This window comes from Sarcophilus harrisii, chromosome 1 (assembly GCF_902635505.1).
Source record: "Sarcophilus harrisii chromosome 1, mSarHar1.11, whole genome shotgun sequence".
NCBI lineage: Eukaryota > Metazoa > Chordata > Mammalia > Dasyuromorphia > Dasyuridae > Sarcophilus > Sarcophilus harrisii.
The window spans coordinates 687,316,464-687,338,126 of record NC_045426.1 but is presented as its reverse complement, the minus strand read 5'-3'; the positions used below and the strand labels follow the sequence as shown (position 1 = coordinate 687,338,126).

At 37.9% G+C, this 21,663-nt stretch overlaps 1 protein-coding gene across 1 annotated transcript in view; it reads left to right on the top strand.

Annotated features, from left to right (window-relative positions):
* LOC100922880 (P2X purinoceptor 7) overlaps positions 1-16,324 on the top strand; it is a 31,261-nt gene extending 14,937 nt beyond the window's left edge. Inside the window, exons 8-13 of the mRNA XM_012542411.3 lie at positions 3,399-3,562; positions 9,887-9,977; positions 11,389-11,454; positions 11,538-11,687; positions 14,435-14,536; positions 15,285-16,324. Of these exons, the coding sequence (XP_012397865.1) occupies positions 3,399-3,562; positions 9,887-9,977; positions 11,389-11,454; positions 11,538-11,687; positions 14,435-14,536; positions 15,285-15,839 (1,128 nt within the window). The 3' untranslated portion in view covers positions 15,840-16,324. The remainder of the gene's footprint in view (positions 1-3,398; positions 3,563-9,886; positions 9,978-11,388; positions 11,455-11,537; positions 11,688-14,434; positions 14,537-15,284) is intronic.
* Positions 16,325-21,663: the final 5,339 nt, after the last annotated feature.

Here is a 21,663-nt window from a genome sequence, read left to right as displayed (position 1 = left end):
CTAAACCCCCCACTACTTATGCCCATTATAACTGCCACCTAGAGATTTTTAATTTATTCTGCATATACTTATGTAGCCCCTTCCAAAAGCCTCTGAGCGACTACAGAGATGATTCCATTGCGTGAGGGAGTTGGTGATTACAGCTACGCAGAATATTGGAAGGAAGAAAAATGAGATCTAGTAGCCATGCAAAGCTTGAGAGCATGGAGAGATGAGCAGAAACTGCGTGAAAGCAGATTGTCTCCCACAGGCCAACCAGGCACCAGTAAGCAGTGGCAGCCAGAGGACATATCACATACTGCTCATGAGGGCAAGCAGCTGACAACATGTTCTCTCTTCTTTTTACTCCCCTCTCTTAGACAAGGTGGGGATTCTCTTTTTCCCCTAGAGATTTTTATTCCTTTTTACACAGATCCCTTACTTGTACATGATTTTTTGTTTGAGGCTTTATTTTTTTAATTAAATGCGACTGGTTTAGATAAGCAGTTGGTCTGTGAGTTCTCTAAAGGAGGGTCAATTCTGAGGAGATTTTTGCATTTCGCAGAAAATATAAGTGAGGATCTATATCTGGATGTGGTGTGTGAAGGAAACTGTCTAGAAGCCTGTTTTATGAGCTATTTATTCAATAGATGTCATAGATATACTTCCAAAGGCAGAACTGAGACAAATCATAAGGCTTTCTTTCTGATTTGTGGTTGTGATCAGCTAGGTAAGTATCTTCCTTCCCCTTTTCCTCAAGAGAGACAATGGAGGGAGAATGAAGAGTGGGGATTAGGAAAAATGTATTCTAACTGATCAAGGAGGTAGAGATGGGGTGATCTGTGATCTTTTCTCAGGGGAAGAGCAAGAGTGAAGACACAGACAAATGGAATCTATAGGGTCACCTTGAGTGCAGGATCTGTTTTCTTTTTTAGTTCCCCAGGTGCCTGGCGTAAAATAAGGCCTCAAGAAATGGTTTTTGAATAAATGAATATTGTGTTCTTCCTACAGAATGTGAAATTCTTTTATTATTATTATTATTATTAAAGCTTTTTATTCACAAAGCATATGCATGGGTAATTTTTCCAACATTGACCCCTGCATAACTCCCTGCCACAAATTTTCCCCTTCTTCCCCCTATTCCCTCTCCCACCCAGCAGGCAGTCCAATACATGCCAAATATGCTAAAATACATGCCAGATCCAATATGTGTGTATATCTTCACACAATCAGAAAATCAGATCAAGAAGAAAGAAAAAGAAAAACCGAGAAAAAAGAAACAAAATGCAAGCAAATAATAACAGAGAGAGTGAGGATGCTGTGTTATGTTCCACCCTCAGTTCCCATGGTTCTCTCTCTGGGTGTAGATGGCTCTCTTCATCACTGAACAAGTAGAACTGGTTTCAATCATCTCAATGCTGAAGAGAGCCAAGTCCATCAGAATTGATCATTTTATAGTCTTGTTGCCGTGTAAAATGATCTCCTGGTTCTGCTCATTTCACTTTGCATCAGTTCATGAAATCTGAAATTCTTAAAGGAATCAACTGTTTCACTTATGTCTTGGTTGTTTAAGGGATGCTTAAGTTGGAGGGGAAGACTCATTTACACGAGTTGTGAATGTGAAATTCTTAAAGGAATCAACTGTTTCACTTATGTCTTGGTTTACCCAGTGCCTAGCTAGATGTTTAATAAATATTTATTGATTGATTAGAACAGAAAGTTAGACCTATTTTCCTCCATTCTTTTTCTCTTAAGATTAAACTCAGGTGCTTGCCATCTGGGAGAGGGGGTGGAGGGAGAGAGGGGAAAAATCAGAACAGAAGTGAGTGCAAGGGATAATGTTGTAAAAACTTACCCTGTATATGAATGTGTTTTTTTTTTTTATTTAATAGCCTTTTATTTACAGGATATATGCATGGGTAACTTTACAGCATTAACAATTGCCAAACCTCTTGTTCCAATTTTTTACCTCTTACCCCCCCCACCCCCTCCCCTAGATGGCAGGATGACCAGTAGATGTTAAATATATTAAAATATAAATTAGATACACAATAAGTATACCTGACCAAAACGTTATTTTGCTGTACAAAAAGAATCAGATTCTGAAATATTGTACAATTAGCTTGTGAAGGAAATCAAAAATGCAGGTGTGCATAAATATAGGGATTGGGAATTCAATGTAATGGTTTTTAGTCATTTCCCAGAGTTCTTTCTCTGGGCGTAGCTGGTTCAGTTCATTACTGATCCATTGGAAATGATTTGGTTGATCTCGTTGCTGAGGATGGCCTGGTCCATCAGAACTGGTCATCATATAGTATTGTTGTTGAAGTATATAATGATCTCCTGGTCCTGCTCATTTCACTCAGCATCAGTTCATGTGAGTCTCTCCAGGCCTTTCTGAAATCATCCTGTTGGTCATTTCTTACAGAACAGTAATATTCCATAATATTCATCCTGTATATGAATGTTATGGAATATCATTGTTCTGTAAGAAATGACCAGCAGGACGAATACAGAGAGGATTGGCGAGACTTACTGATGCTGAGTGAAATGAGCAGAACCAGGAGATCATTATATACCTCAACAACGATACTGTATGAGGATGTATTCTGATGGAAGTGGATTTCTTCGACAAAGACAAGATCTAACTTAGTTTCAATTGATCAAAAATGGACAGAAGCAGCTACACCCAAAGAAACACTGGGAAATGAATGTAAACTGTTTGCATTTTTGTTTTTCTTCCCAGGTTATTTATACCTTCTAAATCCAATTCTCCCTGAGCAACAAGAAAACTGTTCGGTTCTGCACACATATATTGTATCCAAGATCTACTGTAATCTATTTAACATGTATAGGACTGCTTGCCATCTTGGGGAGAGGGTGGAGGGAGGGAGGGAGGGGGAAAATCGGAACAGAAGTGAGTGCAAGGGATAATGTTGTAAAAAATTACCCTGGCATGGGTTCTGTCAATAAAAAGTTATTTAATAAAATAAAAAAAAATAAAAATAAAAATAAATAAACTTAAAAAAATTACCCTGGCATGGGTTCTGTCAATAAAAAGTTATTAAAAAAAAAAAAAGATTAAACTCAGGGCAGCTAGGTGATGCAGTGGATAGAGCACCAGCCCTGAAGTCAGGAGGACCTGAGTTCATATCTGGTCTCAGACACTTAACACTTCCTCTATCTGTGTTACCCTGGGTAAGTCACTTAACCCCAACTACCTCAGCCAAAAAAAAAAAAAAAAAAAAAAAAGAGTGAACTCCATGGTCTGACAATAGCCTAAGCAAAGGTACAGAAAATTACCAAGTGTGATGCTGAGAAAGTGTAGATGGGTTCGGCTAAAACAGAGGACTTGCTTTATTCTGGTGAACTCCAATGCTTAGCAATCCTTCATGTTACTTTCTGTTTCTCTTTTTCAGGGTGGAATTGTGGGCATTGAGATCTACTGGGACTGTAACCTAGATGCTTGGTTCCACTCCTGCAGCCCCAAATATAGTTTCCGTCGCCTGGAAGATACAATGATCTTGAAGTCTTCGGACCCAGAGAATAGTTGGTTAGCTTCAGTTTTATCAGGATCTTTCAGGTACATAAACCAGTGCATGATGACCCCAGAGCCAACATAGTCCTCCAAGAAGCATTTAAGAGATTTTTCCTCCAAGGGAGGAATTGCCTCAGTTCTAAAATATTATATCTATCTAATATATTCCATATTAACCTGATTCATTGAAAGTAGGAAGTAAAGGGTGGTGGGATTGCAATATATTAACAAAATGTGTAAATACTGGTATAGGAAGCATGGAACATGTTCAACCGGGGCTTCCAGAGTTTGGAGCACACCTTATGAAGTGCTGAACGGATGGCTTGGCCACTTCTTAAGAAATAAGCTCAGCATTTTGGAAAAGTCCAGCAAAGCTTGAATGGTGCTTCTGTTCTCCCTTACCCCCAACCATGAATATAGTTGGACTTCTTCATCAGTTTAAGAACTTCTGCTCTCTAGGTATCCCCATATCCTTCTTTTTCCTCTTTCTTTTCTTTTTCTTGGCATCTAACCCTTCTTCTGGCTTGTCAAAAGCACAGACCAGAAGGCAGTTGTTCAAACAGTGAGGAGGCAAATGAAATTGCTGAAATCCAGCAATCTCCCACACCCATTATTATAACATCCATTAAAGTGATAGAATGAGTTGTAATGAGTTTTCTCATGTTGGGATGCATTTAAGACTGTAAAATATATAATCATGGTCTAACTCTTCATGACCCCATTGGGGGATTTCTTGGCAGAGATACTGGAGTGATTTGCTATTTCCTTCTCCAGCTCATTTTACAGATGGGGAAACTGAGGCAAACAGGGTTATTAGCCAGTTTCACATAGCTAGGAAGTGACTGAGGTCAGATTTGAACTCAGGAAGAGCAGTCTTACTGATTCCAATCCCGGCCCTCTATCCACTATGGTGCCACCTAGTGGCCCCATATATAACACTAATGCGGTTCACTATTAGAAATGGCTCAGTTGATAGAGTCCAGACTTGGCGCTTAGAAGATCTCATTTCAAATAGAATCTGACACTTACCAGCTCTGTGATCCTGGATAAGTTGCTTAATCTCTCTGGGCCTCTGTAAAATGGGTTTAATAATAACTTTACCTCATAGTGTTGTTATGAGAATCAGATAAGTTAATATATGTAAAGTACTTTGTAAATCTTAAAAGTTTTTTAAGATTTTTGCATTTCACAGAAAATATAAGTGAGGCTATGTGCTAGCTATGGCTCTAATGTTTTCAATATCAGCCTCCTGAGAAAGTATAATATTAAATTAACAATATAATTATAATATATAATTAGAGTATAATATTATAATATATAATTATGAACATAATTATAAGTAACATTTAAGTATCAATAAAGTTTTTAGAATCTTTTGTATTTTTTAAGTATTTCTTAGGCAGTAAAGGAAATAAATTGTTGATCTGATGATCTATCCTGTATATTAAGCACCTTCCAACTCTTTTTTTGGGAAAAGGGAAGAGAATAAACACATATTTAACATATATAGTGCCTATATTACAGGCTGTGTGCTAAGCACCTTTACAAATATTTTCTAATTTGATCTTTGCAACAACCATGCAAGTATTAATAGCTCCATTTTACAGGGCAGGAAACTGAGCTCAATAGAATTAAGTGACTTGTTCAGGGTCCCACAGCTAGGAAGTGACTGAGGCTGGATTTGAACCCAGACCTTCCATACTAGCACTCTGGCTGTTCTAGCTTTAGTCTAAAGTCACACCAAAGCTTTTGTTAAGTGATTTCCTCTGGTCCACAATCAGGATCCAACACAGTAAGGTTTGAGGTAAAAGAGCTTGACTCCTTTTGAACCTTATCTGCAGTCATGAATCCAGAGATGAAAGGGAGGTTTAAGTTGGAGAGGAAGATTCATTTACACGAGTTCAAGTTCAGCCTCAGATACTTATTAGCTGTGAGACCCTGAATAAGTCACTTAACTTCAGCTCCCCCACACCCAGTAGCATGTGTGAACCTTGTTTCTCTGGACCAACCAGGAATGTGCTGGTAAATGTTCTTTTGTTTATTTGTTTGTTTTAGAAAACATGCTCAGTACATTTTTTAAGCATAGTTTATATCACTAAAATTTTCTCCATCACTTTCCGTAATCTAGATAATCAATCAAACAATAAATAACGCAAGCCACCATTTGTAGCATTGGCCAATTTCTGAGGTGTAAATGCTCACCCTGAAAATTTAACAACAATGGCTCCAAACACACCCTTGGAACCAATTTTGTCTGCCTCACTTCTCTGTGGCTGACGGGTGCTGAGAGCAGATTGGCTGATGAGCTCAGAAATAAGACAGTGACATGAAAGGGCTCCTGTTCAAATCCTTTGAATGGCAGAAGCACATCAGTGTCCCACAGGACTGAACACACATGGGTCTAGATGAGATATTGGGCCAAGGGGTGCTCACTGTCTCGCTCTTCCTAAGCTCTGGACTCTGGGATCATGCAAAAAAACTGTTCAGTCTCAGGGGAACCTGGGACCTAAAAGAAAGGCTTTAAAAAAAAAAAAAAACCTCTCTGACTCTTTATACTCCAATGCCTATATGTGGCTCATTTATCTAGGGTGGTCCCTGAAAGAAATAGGAAGATACTCGATATACATGGAACATATTCAACGGGGGCTTCCAGGGGCTCTCTAGTCTGCTCTGTTTGTTCATATTTTATATCTTTATATATTTATTATATTCATATTTTATTTATTCATATTCAGATGAATATGAATATCGTATTCATCTTTGTTCATCTTCTCTAAGAAGCACTTACAGAAGCTCTAGGGAACATTTCCCAGAATACATCAAGCATAGACTGAGGGAAATAGGGACTAGACATCTCAAACTTACAAGTTCTACCTCAGAATCACTGTTTAGTGACCCATGCTCAGAAAAAGAAAGAAAAAGCTTGAGAGACAATCAGAGGCCCAAGCTCAAGGTTGTCTATGGGAAACCCTGCTTTAGCTGCCAGGTGTGAGCAGTGGCCATTTCTGCTAGGGTGAGGGGAGCATAAAATATTACTTTAGGATTCATACAAATATACATATATAATACACATGATATGTCACATCCATGGCAACTATGGGGTGCCATAGTGTACAGAGTGCTAGGCTTGGAGTCAGGAAGACTCATCTTCATGAGTTCAAATCCAACCTCAGACACTTACTAGCTAGTTGATTCTGGGACAGTCAATTAATTCTGCTTGCCTCAGTTTCCCTATCTGTAAAATGAGCTGGAGAAGGAAATGGCAAACCATTCTAGGATCTTTGCCAAGAAAACCCCAAATGGGGTCACATATGGGGTCATGACTGAAAGAACTAAATAAATAAACATACACATATTGTATCCCCAAAGTCTTAGCATGACTTAAGTTTTAATAACTTAAATAAACAAATAGTTAAATGATTATTCAAATGTGAACTTTTTTTGAAGTACCCATTGTAATTATCAAATGATTTATGGACTGCATGCTAAATTTGTTTCTTCCCGTTCTACTTTCAAAATTGAAATTTTGATTTTCAATAGCTTCAAACTATGTTAAAACTTTTGGGGGATCCTGAATATATCAGAATACCCAGACTTTATAATAGCAGAGGGCATATTCTTAATCATCTTTCCACATATTTAAAAGAACATCAATATTTATAATAATAACCTTTTTAGCTCATTTCAATTTAACAAGTATTTATTAAATAGCTATGCCAAAATTCTGGGAAACAGAAGAACAAAAGTGAAAACAGTGGCTAAAGGGCTGAATTTGGAGTCAAGAAGACCTGAATTCAAATCTAACCTTAGGTACTTACTGGCTATATGACACTGGACAAATCATTTCACTTCTTTCTTCTTCAGTTTCCTCCTTTTTAAAATGGGGATAATGATTGTGCCTACCTCCCAAAGATATAACTGGCAATCCCCTTCACCTTTGTCTGCCTTAGTTTCCTTCTCTATAAAATGGGGGTAATGATAGTCCCTGTTTTTCAGAGTTGTGAGAATCAAAGGAGTTAATAATTTTAAAACTATTTGGAAGGGCAGCTAGGTGGTGCAGTGGATGGAGCACCAGCCCTGAAGTTCAAATCTGGCCTCAGACACTTAATACTTCCTAGCTGTGTGATCCTGGGCAAGACACTTAACCTCAATTGCCTCAGCAAAAATAAATAGATAGATAGATAAATAATAGGTAGATCGATAAATAAATAAATAGAGAGATAGAAAGATAAATAGATAGATAACTATTTGGAGACCTCAGAGTGACAGAGAAATGTAAGCTTTTCTACCTTGAAGTCCATTCTTTCACCTCTTTTGATCATCACCAACAACCCTATCATATAAAATAGATAATATGATATGTAATGTCATACATATGATACTTAATATCACATATATGATATGTAATATATATTATATAATACCATGATATGATACATCATATACATGATACTTAATATCATGTATATGATGTATCATAGATAATATAAATGATATAACCTTTTTATTATACCCTAGTCCATAGATGAAGAAACTGCTATTCAGAGCAGTTGTGATATATGGCCACAATAGGTTAAGAAACAGGATTTAACCCAGATCCTTACCAGCTCCAAGTCTAGCCCTCTTCCACCTACATCAATTCTAAAAGAAGAAAAGCACAAAGACAAAGTTAGGGAGTAGAGTCAAACTTCTGTGACATGAAACTCAAGATTTATTAATCATCCATTTCAAAAGACTCAGACTCTGGAGTTTGGGAAAAGATGGCAGAGGAGGGTCATTTGTACATTTGGCAGGAGCTATATATAGTAAGCACTTAATAAGTGCTTGTGGACTGGCTGATTTCTTGTGTTCCTGTGTCCCTGCTCCACCTGCTGGAGTCCATGCAGCCTCCAATTACTAGTATGCAAGGACAAGCTCCTTGGTGTTCTAAGCCTTTAATGATAGCCTAGAAGGCAGTGCTATTATTTCCCAAGACGCAATAGGACTGCTGGAGTTTGATTTTAAATGTCGTTGTTCTCATAAAGGTTTTAATGACCTTTTAGGGCTAGCAGCTTATTCTTCTTAATAGCAAATTAGAAAGCAGCTACTCACTGTGTAATTGATGGACTACGTTGATTTTGGATTAGTGGAGGCGGAGCCTTGGGGATGAAATCCCTGAGAATCTTTTTTGGGGATTGAATTTTTGGACCAGAAGAACAAAGCCACACTACAAAATGGACCAGCAAGCATTGCTTCCCTTTCCCCCTTGAGGGCTTGACCCCTCGGAGGGCAAAATGACTTGGACGTTTTAGAACAAAAGAATTTGGCACAGTATTAATAAACGCTTTGGTGATTGGCTTACTAAGAGCCGGTCCAATCTCAACTCAACATTTTTCATCCTTACAGGATTTATGTCCTGTAGGGTCCTACAGGACCCTAGAGAATGATTCTAAATCCTTGCACTTATCCTTTCTTTAAGTCTCTTTCCTTTATCTTAACAGAATGGAGTAGTGGATAGAATGATGAACTTAGAGTCAGGAAGTCAAGTCAATATGCATTTATTGAGCACTAACTGTATGCCAGGAACTGACTGTGCTGAGTCCTGGGGATACTGATACAAGCTATAAGAAAGATAGCACTTCCCTTAAAGACTTTATATTCTAATGGGAGAAGACAACACCAAAAAGGGAGATAGGGAGGTCCCCTCTCCACAAGGGGGAACATGGTATAGCAGTCCAGAGAAAGAAGAATGTCCTCAAAATGGAGATTCTGGAAGGAACTGATCAATGAAACCCCTTTCCCATCTCCCCTAATCTCCTATAAAAGTAGAGGGAGAAGGCAGCTAAAGTATGGGTTCAAATCCAATCTTAAATATACTTAATGTGTGACCTTGAGCACATCATTTAACCCTGTTTGCCTCAGTTTTTTCATCTGTAAAATGAAAGGGACTCTAAGGTCTCTTCCAACTCCAAATATCTCAGTCAAATCTAGTTTTCCATACTATGCCCATAAGGTCTAGTGAGCAGGGGTCCTCAAACTACGGTTCGCGGGTCAGATGTGGCAGCTGAGGACGATTATCCCCCTCATCCAGGGCTATGAAGTTTCTTTATTTAAAGGCTCACAAAACAAAGTTTTTGTTTTTACTATAGTCTGGCCTTCCAACAGTCTGAGGGACAGTGGACTGGCCCCCTATTTAAAAAGTTTGAGGACCCCTGGTCTAGCCCTTTTGCAAACCTGAATGTGATCTACACCATCATCCAAATCCATTGATAACCAAGGTCCTAGTCTTATTGCAAAACAATGAAGAATATTTGCTTCTTTGTGGGGCTTTTTTCTTCCCTTAACAGCATCACCAGAGGCTTCTAACTGTGGATCCCTTCCCTCTTATAGATATGCCAAATATTATATGGAAAATGGTATAGAAAAACGAACTCTCATCAAAGCTTTTGGGATCCGATTTGACATTCTAGTTTTCGGCACAGTAAGTACTGCCTCCTCCCCCAGTCTTACCCCCTTCAACTCTCTGCTTGTTCTTAGAACTACTCAGAAGTATTTCTGGCTCAGTAATTACAAGCTAGCTCTCATGCAGTTAAACTGGGAAAGAAACAACCTTTATACTTTAAAATTAATAATTAAAGGAAAAACTACAAGGAAAAGCTAACCTTTGAATGATCATTTATTCATGCATTTGTTGATTCATCTCTTTATCATCTCATTTTTTGTTTATCAGTTTATTCATTTGTTTGTTTGTTTAATTTGAGAATGAGAATTGCCTTATTTTTCCTATCTTTGCAGCAGCTACTTCCAGATCTGATTCTACTCCTTTTGGGCTCTGAAATTTTAACCTGTTTCATTTTCCTTAGCTAGGCTGGTTCATCCCCTCCTTAATTAATCTGATTCACCATTTTAGTGTCAGAGTGGACAATCTATCGGCTTTGACCCTTTTAAAACTCAGAATTCCTCAACTCGATTAATCTACCATTCTCAGTGTTCCCTGCACGAGGACTACAGGCAGATGCTACAATGCTCAGTTAACACCTGAATTTAAGAAAATTCTCTTGGTATTTGTTAAGCTTGTTAAGCATATTATAATTATTGAATAATAATGATGATTCATTGCAAAGTAGTTCATGTTCAAGTAGTAGCTAGAGTCAGAGTCTGGGAGACCAGTTTTCAAGTCCTAGCACCAATTGATCCTGGTTGACCCCCAGGCTACTTTCTGGGACTAGGAGATGCAGAAAAAGTTCTCTCAGAATAAAGGGAATTCCCTCATCCAGAATTCCCTATATCACAGGTTTAGTCTATTTAACTTACTCATTATGTAGTCTACAAAGTATTGGCAACAATCCTAAAAGGCTAAAATTCCAATATTATTGTTCCCATTTTAGAGGGAAGGAAACTGAAGCTCATGTCTGATGCCCAAAGTAAGAACTAATTATACCTGTACATAGGCAACAAGACACATGGAGAAGAATTTGTGCTATGCTGGCTACCTGGTAGCAGACAAGACAATCTTGCAGATCCATAGTGGAGTAACTGGTTCAAAAGTTTCACTTTCTAAAGGAAAAATGATTCAGCACTAGCCTTTCCTTTAAGTGCCGGCCCCAAAAGGAACTTCTCAAATCAGAGTTTCCACCAGGCCCAAATAGATCCAACCTGCATCACAGGAACAAGGCAAATGCAAATCAAATCCCTTGAAACTTTTTAGTCATTCCCTGCCTGTCTGTCAACTTAGTTTTATTGTGACATTTCCCATGAGCACTTTAATGGCTCTGTCAATTTTTGCCATTCAATGGGTGTTCCCCATGACAATCCATCAAAGGAAATTGTGATGTTTGGGCCCAGGTGCTTCCATCCTGAATTTTAAATAACCTTTTTCCATTTTATTTAAGGGAAGAAAATTTGATATTATTCAACTGGTTGTGTACATTGGGTCCACCCTCTCCTACTTTGGTTTGGTAAGCAATTTTATATTCTACAATTTTGAAATCTTTTTGGTTTAAGAAGAGTTCTAACTCCCCCCCCCCCTTTTTTTCCCTAGGCCACAGTGTTGATTAACTTTCTTATTCAGATGTACACAAACAAATGCTGTCGATCTTGGCTTTATCCTACTTGTAAGGTCTGTGAGTCCTGTTCTATCAATGAATACTACTATGAAAAGAAATATGAAACCATTGGCCAGCCTATACCGGTAAGAGTTACTGTCTTCCTTAACTTAATGCTGGAATGCTGATGTGATTAAAAAACAAAAAAAACGTCAGTTGGTACCCAGAGGCTCATAGGTCTAGACCTAGAAGTGACCTCATAGGCCAGCTAGTCTAACACTTTTATTTTAAAAATGAGACAACTGAGGGCCTGGAAAGTTTAAATATGTTTCCCACGGTTACAAAGCTGGTTAGCAATTGAGGGAGATTTTATCTCATAAAGGACACTAGGTCCTGGATTTGATCCCATATGTGCTACTAAGCTTCACCATTCTTTACTTATAGACTCACTTTGAACCTTCTTAGGCTATACTGTTGTTTATAAGATGGCTCTGAACAAAAGTGAGAAGCAGAAGGATAAGGAAAACAGGCTTCACAATCTGGCCAAGAGGAGGGCTCTCAGGGTAGGAATTCACCGTGGATTGAAACTGCAAAACAGCAACTAAAGAATTCAGTTCTTCTTTAGGCTTCATATTATACGAATTGATGAGATCCCAGACTAAGCTTCCATTAAGCATCTACTATGTGCTAGCACTTAGCTAGGCTAAGTACTGGGAATACATTAACACTGTAATTTAGTTTGCTTTTCTTGGTCCTACTCTCTGAAAACCAGTTCTGTTACATCCTCTCATCAATCCCCACCCCAGGGTCCTCAGGTGTCCTGAAGAACTTGGGGAGTCTCTGTTCTTCTGAGACTGACTTAAGCCCTCACCAGTTGGGGACCTAATGACTAGCCCCCTGGTTTTGTTTAAACACTAAACATCAGAGGGATATTATTTCCAAGATATACAGAATATGTATACAAACATTTCCTCCAACACTTTGGATCTTGATACCACCTAGATAACAGGGAAATAAGGCTCAAAATTATTCAACTTTTCAGGTCCAAAATCCCACTGAGCTAGCATCCCAGGCCTTCACTGTTGGCTGTAACACAAGATTCCTGTATTCCTGGATCTTCATGACTTGAATTCCCATGTTACCTGTTCAGTCTAGAACTGAAAAGGACCATGGGGGAAAACAAAAAACAAAACTCAGGCCCATTTCTCAGCACTATATGGCCTAAGGGAAATATGAGAAAGGTGATCCTCAGAACTGAATGGTGTTACCTGGTTTGAGAGAAGAAGTTCTTCATCTTCAGATGTAAATGCAAATAGACTGTGCTCAGATAAATTGTTTTTAAGATAGTTTCAACTAATAGGAAAAACAACAGATTGAGAGTTAGGAGACCTGGGTTCTAGTCTCTGATCTGATAAAGTTTGGTAGTTACTTATTTGGCCCTACTCCTTAGTCTTGATAATTCAACTGGGAAAAGGTTGCTTTCAATCCCAAGGTCGTCTAGCACAGAAAGTCCATGTATTTTTTAGTTCTCTTGTCTCCCAGAAGCAGATTCCCCGACATCTTCCTTGTAGTGACTCCATTTTGGTGATCTAAGAACAGATCCCCATTATACAAAGAAAAAGCAAAATAATACCCTCCTTTGAGTAGTTTAATTTCCAAATGATGAGATAAGATATAAATAAATATGCTTAAGATAAATATAGAATAGAAGGAAGATAGTCTTAATATTGGAGTATTATACAAAGTGCTATGTGAAGTTAACTCTCAAGGACTTACAAAAACATCACATCATTCTTTTTTAATCAAGAAAATAGATATCTTTACTTTATGGCATGGTTGAATGAAGTATTCTTTGTTTATTAGACAGATTTTTAAAACCTTAAATAAGCATTCAGCTTCATCAGGAAAAAAAAAATGAGTACTTCTTTGGAACTGAAATCAGGATGAAATTATTGGGTGGGATTGGGAGAGGTAATCAGTTATTTCTAAATATTTCATTTGGCTATACTATAGAATTCTGGGCATTTTCTTATCTTAAAGTACTAATAACTTAGAAAATACAAATAATTTCAAAAGTTTATAAATGATACTTGGATAGGTGATCAACTTACGTTAAAAGCAGCAAAGAAAGTTCTTTTAATAGGCAATGTCCCAGACTGGTGGGCAAGATATATATATTTTTACTCCTAAATGGACTTGGGAATTGGATTAATGGATATAATTAAAATTGCATTGGGTCTCTATATCTGGGGAAGTGAAAAATGGATGATGTCTGCCTTTGGGCAGTTAGGAGGTACAGGGGATGGAATGCTGGGCTTGGAATCAAGAAGACTTATCTTGCTGAGTTCAAATTAGGGCTCAACATTTATTAACTGTGTGACTCTAGGCAAGTCACTTACCCCTGTTTGTCTTAGTTTCCCCATCTGTAAAATGAACTGGAGAAGAAAACAGCAAACCACTCCAGTATCTTTGCCAAGAAAATCCCAAAATGAAGAGTTGGACACAACTGAAAAAGGACTGAATGAAATATTTGCCCTTGAACAATAATTGTAAAGTCATTTCTCATGAGAAGATCCAACAACCCCATCTAATCCAACACTCTAATTTTAATTAATCAATTAATAACAAGTATTTATTAAGTACCCACCAGGAACTGTGCTAAGCAATGGAGACCCTGTGAGACCTGAGGAAGGGGAGTAATTTGCCTTTGGTCACAAGCTAATAGATGGCAAAGATAGAATTCATACTAAGGACTTCAGAATGTGGACTTTGTGCTGTTTTCAGTGTCCTGATCTGCTAGATGATTAATTATTATATATAACTATATACATATGCTATATGCTAGATTCATAATTATTAATGGGTCATTTTTTTCTTCCCTTTTTAATTCTAGACATCAAGGTATGTTTCCTTTGTGGATGAGCCATACATTAGGCTGGTAAATCAAGATTCACTAATGGAAAGTTTGCAAGATATGGAGGGTAAAAAAATTTCAGTAAGTTAAACTACTTAAATTTATGGTGTATGGAATTTGTTTTTCTATTGTTCTTTATTGAGAATCAGTCAAATAGTTAGCAGGCATTCATTGTCAAGTGCCTTTCTAGGCATTGGAGACAAAAGTCCAAAGAATGACGCATTGGCTGATTGTGTAGGGATAATTCCCATTTTACCAAATAAGAATGAAAAAGAAAGGGAAAAACCAGTTGAGTAAAACTGAACAACTAACTGGAAAATTCCTTCAATATATAAAGTCTTCAATACCACATCCTCCACCTCTGCAAAGAGTAGGGAGAACCTGTCATTTTTTTTTGTCTCTAACACCTAGCAAAGTATCTTGAATTAATAAATGGTTGTCTAAGCAGGTGAAATTGATTTGTGTCCGTATGGAGGCAGGTGAGGAACTCAGCTCCTCTTCAGAAGTACAAATGAAGAAATCTCTCTCTCTCTCTCTCTCTCTCTCTCTCTCTCTCTCTCTCTCTCTCTCTTCTTCTCCCCCTCCCTCTCTCTCCCTCTCCCCCTCCCTCTCTCTCCCTCTCTCTCTCTGCAATTGGGGTTCAGTGACTTGCCCAGGGTCACACAGCTAAGAAGTGTTAAGTGTCTGACATCAGATTTGAACTCAGGTCCTCCTGACTTCAGGCTGCTGCTCTATCCACTGCACTATCCAGCTGCCCCCAAACCCATCTCTTAAGTAGTTGGATGGGGACATGTCATTTTGGATAAATCTGGAACCTTGTCTTTTGCAGAGACCTCAGAAGGATTTCAAAGACTTGGACAAGATGTCCCCCCCGTCACACCCTGACACCAGCCCCAGCTCTGTAGAAATTCAACTCCTTAATAAAGAGCCAAGTCCTCCATCCCATTCCAGGACTGAATGGTGCTGCTGTGGGCACTGCCGCCCGTCCCAACTCCCAGAGAGCAACAAGTGTCAGGAGGAGCTGTGCTGCCGCAGGAGGGAGGGTCCCTGTATCACCACCTCGGCCCTCTTTGAGGAGCTGGTCCTCTCTAGGACCACCCTGCGCTCCATCTTGCTCTACCAAGAACCCTTCCTGGAGATGGATTCAGATGCCCTGAACGACCGGCTCCGGCACTGTGCCTACGGGCGCTACATCGACTGGCGCTTTGGGTCCAAGGACATGGCTGACCTTGCCATCCTGCCCAGCTGCTGCCGGTGGAAGATCCGGGAACACTTTCCCAAGCAGGATGGAAAGTACACTGGCTTCAGGAATCCTAACGGACACAAACAGTCCTGGAGTGGGCTAACTCTTAGAGATCATTCTTTTAGGGACTCACCCGTCTAACGATTTACATTAACTTTTAGGCAAGGAAACATGTGCTTTCCTGCCTTGAAGCTCTGAATGCATCAGCATGCACAACATCCAACAGGAAAAGCAACAGATTGAGAGTTAGGAGACCTGGGTTCTAGTCTCTGCTCTGATAGAGTTTGGTAGTGACTTATTTGGCCCTACTCCTTAGTCTCCATAATTCAATATCTGTATTTGCAAAATAGAAAAAAAAAAAGTAATACCTGTCTAGTTTATCAGCCTTGGCAGTATAATTTATCCCCTTATCTGTCATTGTATCTGACAGTAGCTAGATGGTGCTGTGAATTGAGCTCTGCCCATGAAATCGGAAAATCCTAAATTTAAATCTGTCTTCAAGGAGCAGCTAGATGGCACAGTAAATAGTCTGTAGACAATTGGAGTCTAGAAGGCCTGAATTCAAATGTGGCCTTAGATACTTAACACTTACTAGCTATGTGTCATATAATCCCAAGTGCCTCAAATTTAAAAAATATATATACATATATATATATATATATATAAATTAATCTGCCCTCATATATTTTTCTTAGCTGTGTGACCCCTGGGCAAGTCACATAACCCCAGTTGCCTCACCCCAAAAAACTAACTAAATAAAAAAAAAAGATTCATATAATACCAAGTGCTTCACATTAAAATTTTTTAATATAAAAAATTAATCTGCCCTCATATATTTTTCTTAGCTGTGTGACCCTGGGCAAGTCGCATAATCCCAGTTGCCTCACCTCCAAAAACTAAATAAATAAATAAATATAATTTAAAAATTAAATAGATCTGTCCTTCTATATTTTTCTTAGGTATGTAAACCTAGGCAAGTCACTTAACTGCTGCCAGCCTCAGTTTACCTATCTGTAAAATGAGGATAATAATAACACTCATCTACCTTCCAGATGGTTGTGAGGATAAAATGAGATAATGTTTGTAAAGCTTTTGGCAAACCTTAATATGCTATATAAATACTAGCTGCTGTTATTATCCATGTTATTAAGACATTTTAAGATACGAATCATTCACTACCAAAAGCGATGAATAAATGTTAGACTTTTTGGTGTATCTTTAAAAAGTCCCATGCTGGGGCAGCTAATTGGTGCAGTAGATGGAGCACTAGCCCTGAAGTCAGGAGGACCTGAGTTCAAATGTACCTCAGACACTTAACACTTCCTAGCTGTGTGAGCCTGGGCAAGTTACTTAAGCCCAATAGAAAGAAAGAAAGAAAGAAAGAAAGAAAGAAAGAAAGAAAGAAAGAAAGAAAGAAAGAAAGAAAGAAAGAAAGAAAGAAAGAAAGAAAGAAAGAAAGAAAGAAAGGAAGGAAGGAAGGAAAGAAGGAAGAGAGAAAGAGAAAAAGAAAGAAAGAAAGAGAAAAAGAAAGAAAGAGAAAAAGACAAAGAAAAGAAAGAAAGAAAGAAAATTGTGCTTAACAGTTTAGATACTAATTAAAAAGTAAAACATGCAGGAATTTGGGCTACATAAAAATGCATCTTTTAATTCTTTTGTTTGCTGTTATTTGCTATCCCCAGACTTGAAACCTTAGAGAGAAGTCTCACTGACCCCAAACCAAAGCCATAAGAGTAAGCCTCCACTTGTCTGAGGTAAATACACTTACAAGGTTAACCATGAGACTAGCCAGAGCCCTGCACTCCATCCTTCCAGTCTTTTCATCTTCCTTCACTCCCCTCTATCAGTTATAATACTCAGGGATCTTAGACGTAGACTCTGGAGCAGTAACCACAACCCACACTTCATGCCTCCACCAATGATTTCTTTAGAATCCCTGGAAACTGAGAATACCGCTGGCACATCCCTAATGCCTGTCATGGCAAGCCTTATTCTCCATATCATGCAAAAGCTTAGAAGCTGCTTTTTGCTACTCTATCCCACAATGGATCTGTAGATCCTCGAGGTTGCATGTCACAGATGAGGAATGGAAGATAGCCTGGAAGCCCAAATCAAGGTTCATTCTTCCTTCCCTGTGCATCTGAAAGAAAATTGAAGTGCTATCTATCTTTGTTTCCTCGTTGAAGGTCTAGCTTGTTATAAAACAATCTTTAATAAATCTCTATATAAGTTTTGTACATAAGCTGTCTTTTTTTTACATAGCTACTCATTAAGAAAACATTTGCAACTAAATAGTAGGGAGATAGGAGCATCTGATCACTTCTCCTGCTCCTAACAGCTCAAAATAAATCACTATGTCACAGAGAGATTGTGGGGATAAAATAAGATAATACTCATGAAAGCTCTTTCCAAAAAAATTGGAATAAGAGTTCTAGGTTCAAAGTGGGACTCTGACCATTATACTATTAGCATGAGTTTAATCAGTCACTTCTCTACTTCAGTTTCCTTGCTGGTAGAATGAGATGATCTTTGGAATTACTTCCAACTCTAAAAAAGTGATGAGTTAAAAGTATTATTTAAATGTCAAGATCAGAACCACAAAGTTGGAAACAAACTTTAGTCTATCTAGTCCAATCCAAACTGAGAATTCTGTCTAAAACTTCTCTAACAAATGACCATGCAACTTTTCTTTGAGAAACCTTACTAATGGGGAACCTATCATCTCCTGAGATAACCTATTTCATTGTAGGATAATTATAATTGTCAGTAAGTTTTTCCTCACATTAATCCTAGTTACCCATTTCTGAAACTTTCACCATAAGAACACTGCTCCTGCTCCCATTTCTGCCCTCTGGGGCCAAATGGAACAAGCCTAGTCCTTCTTCCACATGACATCTCTTCAAATGCTTGAAGATCACTATCATATTCCTCCCAAGTATCCTCTTCTTTGATCTAAATATACCCTATTGTGTCAATGGATCTTAACATACATTGAACAGGAACCCTCTAATATGTTCTTGGCTGCCTTCCTCTGGACACTCCAGTTCATCAATGTCCTTCCTAAAAGTTGGTCCCCAGAACCAACTTCCATATTTGTCCTGAGCAACACTAAACACAGCAAGCAGCATTTTGTTAATGCAGCCAAGATGGCACCATCTTTCTTGGATTCTATATCACATGGAGCTTTTCATTCCCATCAGACTCCCAGGTCTTTCTCCTATGTTCTGCCATTAAGCTTCTCTCCTCTTGTATATGTCTGTATGTATATTCTTAAAAATCCATTCGATTTCACCTCAATGGATTAGAGCCATCATTCCAGTTAGTCAAAAATCTTTGGATCTTGCATCTACCATCCAAAACCATCTATGAATCATGGGCAAATTTAATAAGCACATAGCACATACAATTCATTGAAAAATATATGTATATATACATATATAATATATTACATAACATATATGATGAATATCTAAGTGGTACAGTAGATAGAGCACTAGATTTGGAACCGGGAAGACTCATCTTCCTGAGTTCAAATCTAACCTCAGACACTTACTAGCTGTGTCATTCTGGTCAAGTCACTTTATCTTGTTTGCCTCAGTTTCCTCATCTGTAAAATGAGCTGGAGAAGGAAATGGCAAACCACTTCAATATCCTTGCCAAGAATACCCCAAATGAAATCATGAGGAGTTGGACACATTTAAAACAATTAAACGGCAATATTATATATATTATGTAATATGAATATAATAACATCCCCATCTACTCTAATAGAGATCTCCCTCCAAGTTTACATGATAAGTGATAAGTTCATAAAGCTATGGATTAGATATAGAGATAGATACAGATATATGGATATCTCTTTTCTTCATCATGAGTTTTATGCACCACTAAAATGACAGATCTGGATACAAGAGAAACAAACAAATTTTCCCTTTAATTATATAAAGCATTATGAAGAAGATTGCTGAGGTAATTATTCCTCAATGTAATAATATTACTATTAATAATAAAATTTATTATCTTTCTGAAAGATGTATCTAGTATATAATATAAAGTCTTTTAATACCCATTTAATTTGTTAAAATATATTTATAATATAAAGTCTTTATCTTTTCAAAATAGATGACTAATCACTTCTGGGAATAAAGGGATCGTTTCAGAAGGATACTAGAAAGTATTGCCAATTATAATAGATTCTTCAGTCATCAATCTATCAAAAATGTTTATTAAGCACCTACTATGTGCCGGGCACTTTACAAGCCCTGGAAATACAAAAAGAGGCAACAGTCCTTTTCCTCAAAGAGTTTATAATCCAATGCGGAAGATAGCATACAAGTAAATAGATACAAAGCAAGCTGCATACAGGCTAAAGAAGACATAATTAATAGAGAAAAGGCATTCAAATTAAGAGGAATTGGGAAGATTTTGTGTAAAAGAAGGGATCTGAATTGGGACAGTAAGAAACTAAAAATCATAAGATTGCAGTGATTTTCATGAGTGCTACCCATCAAAGCAAGGGAGATAAGAAGATAAGAGTAAAATAAAATGCTATGGTGAAGAAGTAACCGGCAAAGAGACAGCATTTGAGAGTAAGATTTGTGTTTTCCCGCCACTGCTTCAAATATAGGTATGACAAGCTCTTATTCAAGGATGGAATAAATGTATCCAACAAAGGTATGCAAGAATGGTGCTTTGAAGGTATAATTTAGGAGATTAGATTAATTAAAGGTTAAATAGAGGAAAGGCTATAATTTTATAGATATAGATTCTGGTTATTTGACCTGGGTGGGTCATTTAACTCTTAGTAATCTAGGTTCTCTGTAGGATTGAAAATTGCAGAGAAAACAACCTACCTGAACTAGTCAATTTTTCCCTATCTGAAACTGTCACCATAAGAGCACTGGTTCCCACTTCTGCCCTCTGGGCCAAATGGAATAAGCTTACTTTCTCTTCCACATGACATGACTCTACCCATAAACTAGATACCATATAGAGTAACCACGAGGAAGGAAGAAAACTTGAGAAGTTGAGATACCTAGAAGTTCATAGCATATAAAATCCCAAAAATAATCCAGTTGTAAAATGTTTGACTTCCCATATCTATACACAGATAACCAAAGATTAAGCCAGGTGAACTGGAGATCTCAAAGAGGTACTTGTGACCTCACAGGTATCACTGAGAAGGATGAGGATGGGGGAACCATGACTACATGGTGGTTCTGTATGGGTATAAGAGCATGGGTCTAATATTGTATATTAAGAAGGTGTGCAGGCTATATTATGGGAAGAGGAATGGATAAGCTCCCCCACCCCAAAAGTGAGAAAAGAACAGAAGGAAATCTAGAAGTAATCACAGACCAGTAGGACTTTGAAAATTACATGTAGATCAACTGATGCTAAGTGAAATGAGCAGAACCAGATCATTATATACGTCAACAACGATACTGTATAAAGATGTAATCTGATGGAAGTGGATTTCTTTGACAAAGAGACCTAATTCAGTTTCAATTGATCAATGATGGACAGAAGCAGCTACACCCAAAGAAAAACCCTGGGAAATGAATGTAAACTGTTTTGCATTTTTGTTTTTCTTCCCGGGTTATTTTTACCTTCTGAATCCAATTCTCCCTGTGCAACAAGAAAACTCTTTGGTTCTGCACACATACATTGTATCTAGGATATACTACGACATATTCAACATATATAGGACTGCTTGCCATCTAGGGGAGGGGGTGGAGGGTGGGAGGGAAAAATCGGAACAGAAGTGAATGCAAGGGATAATGTAAAAACATGGATTCTGTCAATAAAAAGTTAAAAAAAAAAAGAAAGAAAATTACATGTAGAATCTATGACATATAAAAATAAAAAAGCAAGGTCTGTGTACATAATAGAGAGCCCCCATTCCATGTACTATCATCTTCTATGAATATGGGAAAGCTTGTTTTATTTGGTATTTGTTGAGTTCAGG